At 42.5% G+C, this 12,650-nt stretch overlaps 1 protein-coding gene across 1 annotated transcript in view; it reads right to left on the bottom strand.

The window, feature by feature from the left end:
• Positions 1-12,650, bottom strand: part of patj (PATJ crumbs cell polarity complex component) — a 259,683-nt gene that overhangs the window by 49,854 nt on the left and 197,179 nt on the right. The window contains 1 exon segment of the mRNA XM_030132683.1: positions 9,521-9,717. Coding sequence (XP_029988543.1) covers positions 9,521-9,717 — 197 coding nt within the window.

Raw genomic sequence — 12,650 nt, 5'->3', positions numbered from 1 at the left:
ACTACAACTAAACTACAACTGAACTACAACTAAACTACAACTAAACTAAACTACAACTAAACTACAACTGAACTACAACTAAACTACAACTAAACTAAACTACAACTAAACTACAATTGAACTACAACTGAACTACAACTAAACTACAACTGAACTACAACTGAACTACAACTGAACTACAAATGAACTACAACTAAACTACAACTAAACTACAATTGAACTACAACTGAACTACAACTGAACTACAACTGAACTACAAATGAACTACAACTAAACTACAACTGAACTACAACTGAACTACAACTGAACTACAAATGAACTACAACTAAACTACAACTAAACTACAACTGAACTACAACTGAACTACAACTGAACTACAACTGAACTACAAATGAACTACAACTAAACTACAACTAAACTACAACTGAACTACAACTAAACTACAACTAAACTACAACTGAACTACAACTAAACTACAACTAAACTAAACTACAACTAAACTACAACTGAACTACAACTAAACTACAACTACAACTAAACTACAACTACAACTAAACTACAACTAAACGTTTAGAAAATAACAAAAACTAATAAAAACTATCAAACCTGCTCTAAAAACTAATTAAAACAAACTGAACTAGAACAGCACTCGGAGAGCGCAGACCTCCACCAAGGCTGATCAGTGCCCCCCCCCCCCCCGTGGGCCCCCCCACGCCAAGGAGGTTATGTTTTTGCCAGGGTTTGTTTGTTTTTTTGTTTGTCTGTCTGTCTGTTTGTTTGTCTGTCCATTAGTGTGCAACATAACTCAAAAAGTTATGGACAGATTTTGATGAAATTTTCTGGTCTGCGCCACCCCCCCCCCCCCCCCCCGTGGGCCCCCCCACCCCCGATCACCACCAAAATTTAATCATTTCTTCCTTATCCCATTTCCAACAAACCCTGAAAATTTCATCAAAATCTGTCCATAACTTTTTGAGTTATGTTGCACACTAACGGACAGACAGACAGACAGACAGACAAACCCTGGCAAAAACAGAACCTCCTTGGCGGAGGTAATTAGAGAAAAACAATCCAAACTAAATCAAACTAAACTAGAATGACAAATCCTAAACTACTGGAACCCTGGTGCTCACACATTCATACTTTATAGACACTGTTTCAGGTCCACGCTGCCTTTACTCAGACGCTGAATCAGCCCAACAGGGACGTAGCTAACCCCACCACTGAATAAAGGTGGTGGCTGAGTGGGAAAACGGCCACCTTTTTTGACATGTCTACAGTTGAACTGTTAAAGGGAGTATTTTTCATTGATAGATTATTTTGACAGTGTTTTACTGCTGTGAGCCACTTTGGATCTGTGTTGGAGGGTCCATCTGTGGAATAATCTGGAGCAAAACTGAAAAATGTCTTCTTCAATCTGTGCATTTAAAAGGATGAATAAATCCACTACCATAACAAAATATAGAACATTATAGAAATACACAGAAAATAAGATATTATTGCAGTTAATTGGTTATCATGATAAGAAGATACTATCATACTTATTGATCATTATGTTTGGAATAAATATTTAAAGTGCATATAAACATTAGAGTTTATATTAAAACAGCTGATTATGTAAATCTGATTGTGTGTGAGGGGACTAAAAAAGTGTATGTGAATGGTTTGTGTTATTGTAAAAATATACAGAGGAAAATGTGTGTTAACAAAGTAAAGGAAGAGGATCGAGTTTGATTATTAGTTTGTGAAAAGAGGGCAGAGTCAATAACTTATACTTCTGCACACTCCTTTTCCAGCGCAGAAAAAACTGTATTTATTTATATTTTTGACCATGTTTTATCATTCTGTTATCTGATGATTGTATGAGCTGGAAATAAAACTACTACTACTAATACTACTAGTAATACTACTACTACTACTACTACTATTAATAATAATAATAATAATAATACCACTTCTACTACTACTACTACTACTACTACTACTACTACTATTACCACTACTACTACTAATGATAATAATACCACTACTACTACTACCGCTACTACTACTATTAATAATAATAATAATAATAATACCACTACTACTACTACTACTACTACTACTACTACTACTACTACTACTACTATTACCACTACTACTACTAATGATAATAATACCACTTCTACTACTACTACTACTACTACTATTACCACTACTACTACTAATGATAATAATACCACTACTACTACTACTACTGCTACTACTACTATTAATAATAATAATAATAATACCACTACTACTACTACTACTACTACTACTACTACTACTATTACCACTACTACTACTAATGATAATAATACCACTACTACTACTACTACTACTATTACCACTACTACTACTAATGATAATAATACCACTACTACTACTACTACTACTATTACCACTACTACTACTACTACTACTACTACTATTACCACTACTACTACTAATGATAATAATACCACTACTACTACTACTACTGCTACTACTACTATTAATAATAATAATAATAATACCACTACTACTACTACTACTACTACTACTACTACTACTACTACTACCACTACTACTACTAATGATAATAATACCACTACTACTACTACTGCTACTACTACTATTATTAATAATAATAATAATAATAATAATACCACTACTACTACTACTGCTACTACTACTACTACTACTACTACTACTACTACTAATAATAATAATACCACTACTACAACAACTACTACTACCACTCCTCCTCCTCCTTTAAATCCTATTGTGTTTACAGAATTAGACAGTTCAGAAAACCATCCTTCTGATCAGACTCTGTCTTGGCTCTGCCTCAGACGTGTCTGTCACGTATAAATCCATCACACTGATTCAACTTTGTCAGAAAACGACCACATGTCCACGACTCAACACTGTCACATCAGTACAGTTTAATTGAGACGGCGTTAAGTGAAAGGTCATTGAGCTGTGGGCTGAAAACAGCTGATTTAGAGCCGGCGTCTCCTCCCAACGGGAAATCAATAGTTCATGTACACGAGCACCAGGAACAGAAACACTGTTGATCATCAGTTACAGAAGCCACACTTTGGTTTAGGTCTGTGGGATTACATCTGCCACTGTCACACCAAGACAACAGTACTGTGTCACAGTGGGTCTGTCGTCTGTGTGTGTGTGTGTGTGTGTGTGTGTGTGTGTTCTAATAGTGTGTCTTTCATCTGTGTGTATTTGTGTGTGTATTTGTGTTTGTGTGTGTGTGTATATTTGTGTGTGTGTATTTGTGTGTGTGTGTGTATTTGTGTTTGTGTGTGTATTTGTGTGTGTGTATTTGTGTGTGTGTGTATATTTGTGTGTGTGTATTTGTGTGTGTGTGTATTTGTGTGTGTGTGTGTGTGTTCTAATAGTGTGTCTTTCATCTGTGTGTATTTGTGTGTGTATTTGTGTTTGTATTTGTGTGTGTGTGTATATTTGTGTGTGTGTATTTGTGTGTGTGTGTTCTAATAGTGTGTCTTTCATCTGTGTGTATTTGTGTGTGTGTGTATATTTGTGTGTGTGTATTTGTGTGTGTGTGTTCTAATAGTGTGTCTTTCATCTGTGTGTATTTGTGTGCGTGTGTGTATTTGTGTGTGTGTGTGTGTGTGTTCTAATAGTGTGTCTTTCATCTGTGTGTATTTGTGTATTTGTGTGTGTGTGTGTGTGTTCTGAGCGTCTGGGCTTTCCTGGGCTGAACATCCATTTTTCTCGGTGCCTCTGACATGGCTGTAATGATGACGGCGGTCAGAGGAAGCGGCTGTTTTTCTGTTTAATATTTATGCGCAGAAATTGGAAGTATCAATCTAACACACACACACACGTTCGTCTGTGTGTCGTTACGAGGACGCTCAGTGACATCATTCAGCGTTAATGTCGGAGCTCCAACTGTTTTTCAACAAGACAAACGTCAAAGAGCACAGACACAAACACCCGGCGGCTGCTTTCGTCTCCTCTGCACAGATTTCAAAGCGGTCACACATGAATGGGCGGTGGGGGTCTGAACATGGTTGTGTTCGGTCTGTCGGCTGAAAAACCCCGTTTACAGCTGAGATTAAAAGGACCCACATCTGCACATGTCCTCCAACGCAGCACAGACGCTAACAGAGGGTGTGTTCTTCAACCTTGGGTGCAGCAGCCCATGTGGGGTCGCCTGAAATTTCTTGTAATTGATAAAAATAAAAAAATGTATTAATAAAAAATCTATGGTGATTTGAGAGAGAGAGTCACAATCCATAACAGACATGACGAACTGTGAAACTGCAGCACTGTGGTTCTGTTTGTGTGTCAGATGTTCTCTGTGGTCAGTTTCAGATGCTGCAGCTCTTTCATCATTCCTAGTTCCAGTTCTGGTTTGTTCAGTATTAATTGTCCTCCTTGTAAATCCCAGCTGGACTGACTGGACATAGTCAGATGGTCCAGTCACCTGATTGGTCAGTCCCAGTCTTGTCCCTCCTCCCTGTCCACTAAACAGGTCCAGAGGATGGTTCCATCAGTTCTGAATAATGACTCCCATCCTTTACCAGCTGAATTCCAGCTCCTTTCCTCTGGACATTGGAGGTTCTTAGTCCCAGGTGCAGGACACAGCGTTTATAAAAACAGTTTTGTTCCTGTCGCCGTCACTGAGCTCAAGAAGAAACAGTGACATCACACTTTACTAACTTCTTTTAGTTATTTATTCCATTTCTTTGCTCTATTTATTATTATTGTGACTTCAAATTTTTAAATTTTATGTTCTTATCCTTGTTTTTATCCCAGGCTGTTTTTATTTTCTCTGGGTTTTTATTGTGTTCTATTGCATCTTGTTTTTATTTATTTGATCTTATTTATTTCTTTTATTGTTTTCCTTATCCATGCTGCTGGACTGATGAATGGTGGAACTCTGAGCACTGTTTGTCCTGTCTGTAAGCTCCATCCTGTACCTGTCTAACATGTTCAATGTATGTCTTGTTGTAATATCAAAGCAATCACCTTAACTGCAAAACAAATCTACTCATGGGTACAAATAAAGGAACCTGGAACCTTGAACCCATATCCTGACCAAGGAAAATCCCATTCTCCCTTTGTGCAGTAATCTACACCTGGATTTACTGCCTCTGTCCACAATAATAGACATTATATAGACTAAATGTCCTCTAAAATTAACCTGGATTTGCAACATAGTAGAGCAAACTATTATATGATTTAAAAAAATAATAATTTTAGCAAAAAAAAATGACTGCAGTCACCAGAAATTAGTGATGTTAAAATGGGGTCATGAGCCAAAAAAGGCTGGAAACCACTGGTGTAAAGGTTAAAGGTCATGTCCTATTATTACACCTGCTCCCATAATACACACAGCACCTAGCATTAGCATTAGCATTAGCCATTAGCTCTATGGTGGGGGCACTAACAGGAGGTTAAGCCCATATGTACCTGCTTTCACTGGTGGGAACAGCAGCACAGCCAGAGGAAAGCTGTGCAGCTCAGACAGGACAGGGTCACTGCACGACTGAGGTCATCTGGAGGAGCACTGGCTATGTGTGATCCAACCTGTACCCACGGCTGCAGTACCTCTGACCTCTGACCCATGACTAACACACAGCACTATGGGTAACTACCCATAGTTAGTTAGTTAGTTAGTGATCTAAAGATGACTCCACATTAAAGCAGTGTTGGACTTTTAGAGCCCAATTATAGCATATCACCAATTAACAGTGTTGGGCAAATTACTTTTAAAAAGTAATTAGTTATAGTTACAAGTTACTTTCCCAAAAAAGTAACTGAATTAGTATCAGAATTACTCCTTCATAAATGTAATTAGTTACCAGGGAAAGTAATTATTGTGTTACTTTTTTTGAAAAACCTTCAAATATGTAAAAGGAAACTGATTTCTGACTGTGCTTCACAGTCAGTTATAGAGTAGAACAGCAGACAGGCCCTGAAGACCAGGACTGGGGTGAGGCCGGGGTCCACCAGGGCCAGGCTGGGGTCCACCAGGGCCAGGCTGGGGTCCACCAGGGCCAGGCTGGGGTCCACCAGGGCCAGGCTGGGTCCACCAGGGCCAGGCTGGGGTCCACCAGGGCCAGGCTGGGTCCACCAGGGCCAGGCTGGGGTCCACCAGGGCCAGGCTGGGGTCCACCAGGGCCAGGCTGGGTCCACCAGGGCCAGGCTGGGGTCCACCAGGGCCAGGCTGGGGTCCACCAGGGCCAGGCTGGGTCCACCAGGGCCAGGCCGGGGTCCACCAGGGCCAGGCCGGGGTCCACCAGGGCCAGGCTGGGTCCACCAGGGCCAGGCTGGGTCCACCAGGGCCAGGCTGGGTCCACCAGGGCCAGGCTGGGTCCACCAGGGCCAGGCTGGGGTCCACCAGGGCCAGGCTGGGTCCACCAGGGCCAGGCCGGGGTCCACCAGGGCCAGGCCGGGGTCCACCAGGGCCAGGCTGGGTCCACCAGGGCCAGGCCGGGGTCCACCAGGGCCAGGCTGGGTCCACCAGGGCCAGGCTGGGTCCACCAGGGCCAGGCTGGGTCCACCAGGGCCAGGCTGGGGTCCACCAGGGCCAGGCCGGGGTCCACCAGGGCCAGGCTGGGTCCACCAGGGCCAGGCTGGGTCCACCAGGGCCCATCTTTTCCACCTCATCAGTGCAGATGTGCATTTACAGAAGCAGATGTTCCTCCAGTTAACCCACATCTGCACCGTTTTCAGTCGCTCCTCCTGATCCAGTCAGACTGGCACTGACAACTCCTCCCCTAAACTAGCTGAGAACTCCTCCCCTAAACTAGCTGAGAACTCCTCCCCTAAACTAGCTGAGAACTCCTCCCCTAAAAGAGCTGAGAACTCCTCCCCTAAACTAGCTGATAACTCCTCCCCTAAACTAGCTGATAACTCCTCCCCTAAACTAGCTGAGAACTCCTCCCCTAAACTAGCTGATAACTCCTCCCCTAAACTAGCTGATAACTCCTCCCCTAAAAGAGCTGACAACTCCTCCCCTAAACTAGCTGAGAACTCCTCCCCTAAACTAGCTGAGAACTCCTCCCCTAAACTAGCTGAGAACTCCTCCCCTAAAAGAGCTGAGAACTCCTCCCCTAAACTAGCTGAGAACTCCTCCCCTAAACTAGCTGATAACTCCTCCCCTAAACTAGCTGAGAACTCCTCCCCTAAAAGAGCTGAGAACTCCTCCCCTAAACTAGCTGAGAACTCCTCCCCTAAACTAGCTGAGAACTCCTCCCCTAAACTAGCTGATAACTCCTCCCCTAAATGAGCTGAGAACTCCTCCCCTAAACTAGCTGATAACTCCTCCCCTAAATGAGCTGATAACTCCTCCCCTAAATGAGCTGAGAACTCCTCCCCTAAACTAGCTGATAACTCCTCCCCTAAATGAGCTGAGAACTCCTCCCCTAAGCTAGCTGATAACTCCTCCCCTTAGCTGCGTTCAAGTGCCTGTGTTGTGCTGGTTCAACTCAAACTCACAGATGTCATTAGTCATTCAGGTGAAGGGGGCGTGGCCAACTTAGACTCATGGACACACAGGTGAAGCATGAAGGCATTGTGGGTAATCTGAATAAACGAACGGCTCACAACGAATCAGTTCTTATCGTTGACTGAAAAGAGCCACTCAACAGACTAGACTGGTCCGTGAACGTCTCACCTCTGGTGTGTGTCTGAGTCAGGACAGAGAACAGCTGTTATCAGTGCACATGAACGCACCACAGTTCACTGACGCTAACGGGAACGGCGCTCGAACGTTTCAAATGGTAATGAATTAGATTACCTGTTACTGGAAAACAATAACAGTGTTAGTAACGGCCCTGTTTTTAACGCCGTTATTCCCAACACTGGTAATTAATCAGCATCAGTCAATATGTAACTGACGTATGAAGTCGTTTTGTTTCTGTTTCTCTGCTCCTGCATCTGCGCTGCCTGCAGAGTTCGAGTAAAGTGTGTTCAGTTTCACTTCTGCTCTGACAAGACAATCACACTACCCATCATTATACCCAAATCATGGAATGCAACATGCACCCCCCCCCCCTTCTGAAAATCACAGACCACTATCCACCCCCGCCTACATTTTAATGAATGATTTCCCAAACAATGTTTCTGTCACTACTTCTAAACTATAGACACATCTTTTCTCAAACGTCTGCTACCACCTGTGCTTCCACACAGCTCACACACTAGTCTAATAGCAGACAGCCTTTTAAAGGTGTGTCAAATACCTTTGTGAGATAAACAAAGAGGCAACTGTTAACCCACGTGTCCACCATTATCTGATCCAGGGGTGTCAAACTGTGGTCCTGGAGGGCCGGTGTCCTGCGTGTTTGACATGTTTCCCTCTTCCATCACACCTGGAAGCCATTCCACGGTTATCAGGCTTCTGCAGAGCTGGATGATGAGCTGGTCATTAACTGACCCAGGTGTGATGGAAGAGGAAAGTATCTAAAACATGCAGGATACGAGGACCGGAGTTTGACACCTGTCATCTAATGTCAGACTATTATATCCTGTGCAGATCAATGTTCTTATTTCATGTATCAACTGATATATCGGTTATCGGGCATTATATTGGATATCAGCTGATATAGTGGATTTCAGCTTTTTTTTAGCCCCCAATATTGGTATCAGCCCCAAAAATCCCATAATGGTCAGGCTCTAAAGACTTCCATGCCAGATGTTTGTTCAAATGTGTCCAACCCCAGTCACATCCTACTTCTCTCTAATAATCCATTAGTCCTTCTGTGCTGACACACCTGAATCACTTCCCTCACGGTGAACAACTTCGAAGACGACTCCATCACAAACAGTCTGTTTGTTTCCATATCAAACCCATACGTCACTCGGGCCTTTTTGGAAATTTTGTTGGGAAGTGCATTGTGGGAATGGGAAGTCCACGCAGCCGCAACAAACACAGAGACAACAAGCAGTGAATCTGTGTCCACTACCGGGTCAGAGGAAATGGAAGCAATCACTGTAAGCCAACTGTCATCTTATAATACAAGGTGTGTGATGGTGCAAAACAATAATGAGACATCAGTTTTATGGCATTTACAGAATATGTCCTTGTGTAGGTTCATCATACACACATACAGGGGATGGGCACTCACTGCCCACTCGCTCCTGTCAGTACATATATGATAAAAATGTAAAAGTAATCCCATTTTTATGGAGTATATTGAAAAAACTCAAAGTGTTTGGCATTTAAAAATGGTTTGTTTACATTAAAAATGTGGCATTTAAAGGGTTAAAAAAATGACAATTATTGAGTGTTTGGTATTTTTGCTTATGGCTCAAGTTGATTTGATGTAATACAAAAAAAAGGTAAAAAGTAAAAAAAAAAAAAAAACCCCAAAAAAACCAGAACAGTATGAAGACCCTTTTTCCATTCCTACTGTTGTGCACAGACTGGGGCTGTTGGTGAATAGAAGGCTCTCTGTGGGTGGGACACCACAGGGGTACGCAGTTACAACAGGATCATGTAGGTGATAAAATGAAGCGGTCTCACCTCCAGCAGCTCGTCTCCGATCTGGATCCGTCCATCCCGAGCCGCCGCCCCCCCGGGATGAAGACCCACCACGAAGATACTGAGACGGGATCGATCCCTGTTCCCGGCCAGACTCAGACCCAGACCCTGACGCTCCTTCTCCAGCTCCACGCACAGCAGCTCCCCCCGCAGGTCTCCATAACGCTCACACCAACGCTCTGCAAGAAGACCAGAACCAGGATCAGGATCAGGACCAGGACCAGGGTTAGACATCCACTACTGGAGCATTCCAACATCAGCTAAAACTATCATCAGAGGCACCAAATTCTATCAGGTCCTATCATACCAGATGGAAGTCCAAAGGTCAAAGGTGAAACGATTCACACATACAGAGGTTTGTAGTAGGAATGCACCACAACTATCAGAACCAATATTTATCCATCTGATATCGAAAAAATGACATCATTCAGGGAATTCTGGTAAAGTTTTCACCGATAAATACATGCCATGCCAACTGCCGTAAAAACCAAGAGGAGGAAGAAGAAGGAGAAGAAGAAGAAGAGGTCTGATTCAGTCCATTGTTTGTCAGTCAAAGGGTTTTCAGCTTCTTATTCTCTGCTACAGCTGTAAGACTAAGAGGAAGATCCAGTGGTTATTCACTGCAAAAATCTAAATCTGACCAAGTGGATTTGTGTCATTTCTAGTCCAAATATCTCATTACATTTAAAATCAGACAGAATCATCTAAAGAGGAACTTTTCAGTCAGATAGAAAAACTGACTTATAGACAATGGATCTGGAGAATCTGATTTCAAGAAATCTTACCAAGATAAGTTTCACTTGTTCCATTGGAAGATTTTTTTGTTTAATTTAAGCAAAAATATCTTGAATTAAGCAAAAAAATTCTTGAAACAAGTAAAAAAAAATTATCCAATGGAACAAGTGAAAATCATCTTGGTAAGATTTCTTGAAATCAGATTCTCCAGATCCATTGTCTATAAATCAGTTTTTATATTTGACTGAAAAGTTCCTCTTTAGGTGATTCTGAATTATTTTAAATGTAATGAGATATTTGGACTACAAATGACACAAATCCACTTGGTCAGATTTAGATTGTTGCAGTGTTTTGTCTGTTTTGTTCCGACAGCAGCAGAAGAGGAGGGACATTCAAAAACGCTGGCTGTCAAAACAGCTGAACGTAGCTTAGCGTCCAGAACAGTGACCAATCAGCACTAAAGTAGGTGTGGACATCTGTAGCCACGCCCACTTTCACCCCAAAAATCAAAGCCACAGCCCCAGTTTAATGGATGTTGTCCACGTTCAGCCTTTTCCTCTTCCCAGGGACACATTAGAGAGAAAAAACTGAACGCAGCTTAATGTGTGAAAACAGTGGTCGACTATCACTAAACTGTCTGTGACATAAAGAATACGATCTGAAAACCTCTGGTCTATTGTAGAGCTGAAACGATTAATCCATTAGGTACTTAAGGCCAATGCAAAAATTCACAATTCGATTAATTGACTCAAATTGATTGAAGGGAAATATTCTATGTCAGTTTTCCTGAACTGAAGCTTCTTTGTGCGTCATAATAAGTGTCCGTGTGAAACACAACAGTGGAACCAATGTTTAACAGCAGAGAAATGAAGGAAACAAAGCTGAAGATTCAGGACAATTGTAGTTGAAGGATTTTTTTGGATCACTTTGAGTCGATTAATTGTTTCAGCTCCAGTCTATTGTCCATTTACAGCAGACGTAGGCTTTAGGTTCTGCAGAAGCCTTTACTGGATTATTAACAGCTTTACCACTGACTGGAGAGAAGAATAAAAGAATCTGAAGAATAGGAACTATTGTTGTTTGGTATTGGTATCAGTTACGAGAAGCAGGAAGTTATCGGTTACCGGTATTGGTTGTTAAAAAAAACAAAAAAACAATATCATGCAATTCTAGTTTGTAGCTGTTGTTTTGTGGAATTCTGAGGGTCGAATTCAGAGTAGAAGAAGTCAGACTGAGCTGTCACTCCAGAATAAACACCAGCACTGCACTCAAACATAAAAGAACAAAACAACACCAGAAAGAAGCATTTGAGCACAAAGGATTCACCGAAATGAGCTGCAGAGTCATTATGTCTGACTCCATTAGGTCCTTTTTCCTTCAAGTAGAGAAACATAAAAGAGGAAAATGTCCAGAGTGGAGGAGGAGAGAAGAAGAGGAGACCATTAAGACAGACGCCGAAAAGAGAAGCGTATGGATCTATCAGAAGAGGGGTGTCAAACATAAGGCCCACGGCCCAAAACAGGCCCACAACAGGGTCCAAAACAGGCCCAAAACAGACCCAAAACAGGCTGAAAAATAGGCCGAAAAACAGGCCCAGAACAGGCCCAAAACAGGCCCAGAACAGGGTCCAAATCAGGCCCAAAACAGGCCCAGAACAGGCCCAAAACAGACCCAAAACAGGCCCAAAACAGGGTCCAAAACAGGGTCCAAAACAAGCCCAAAACAGGCCCAAAACAGACCCAAAACAGGCCCAAAACAGGGTCCAAAACAGGCCCAAAACAGACCGCAAAACAGGCCCAGAATAGGCCGAAAACAGACCCAAAACAGGGTCCAAAACAGGCCAACAACAGGGTCCAAAACAGGCCCAAAGCAGGCCCAAAACAGGCCTAAAAAAAGGGTCCAAAACAGGTCCAAAACAGACCCAAAACAGGCCCAACACAGGCCCAAAAAAGGGTCCAAAACAGGCCCAAAACAGACCCAAAACAGGGCCCAAAACAGGCCAAAAAGAGACCCAAAAAAGGCCCGACACACGCTCAAAACAGGGTCCAAAACAGGCCCAACAAAGGCCCAACACAGGCCCAAAACAGGGTCCAAAACAGGCCCAAAAAGGGCCCAACACAGGCCCAAAAGAGACCCACCACAGGGTCCAATCCAGCCAAACAAAAACAAACCACTGAAGATATTTCACTTAAAGGGTGTTGAAGTCGTTTTCTTTCAGGGTTCACATGACCTAGAAATGATGACAACTCCAAATATTCTTCTTGCTTAAATGTGAAAAAAGTAAAATTATGTTATGAAAATGTTTACATCTACTAACTATCCTCTAACTCTTTAAACTCTGACGTGTCAGCGCTGACACAGCCTGTGCATGTGCACT

This window comes from Sphaeramia orbicularis, chromosome 4, assembly GCF_902148855.1.
Source record: "Sphaeramia orbicularis chromosome 4, fSphaOr1.1, whole genome shotgun sequence".
Lineage (NCBI taxonomy): Eukaryota > Metazoa > Chordata > Actinopteri > Kurtiformes > Apogonidae > Sphaeramia > Sphaeramia orbicularis.
Note: the sequence above shows the minus strand (reverse complement) of the source record. Positions and strands in the feature narration are given on the sequence as shown.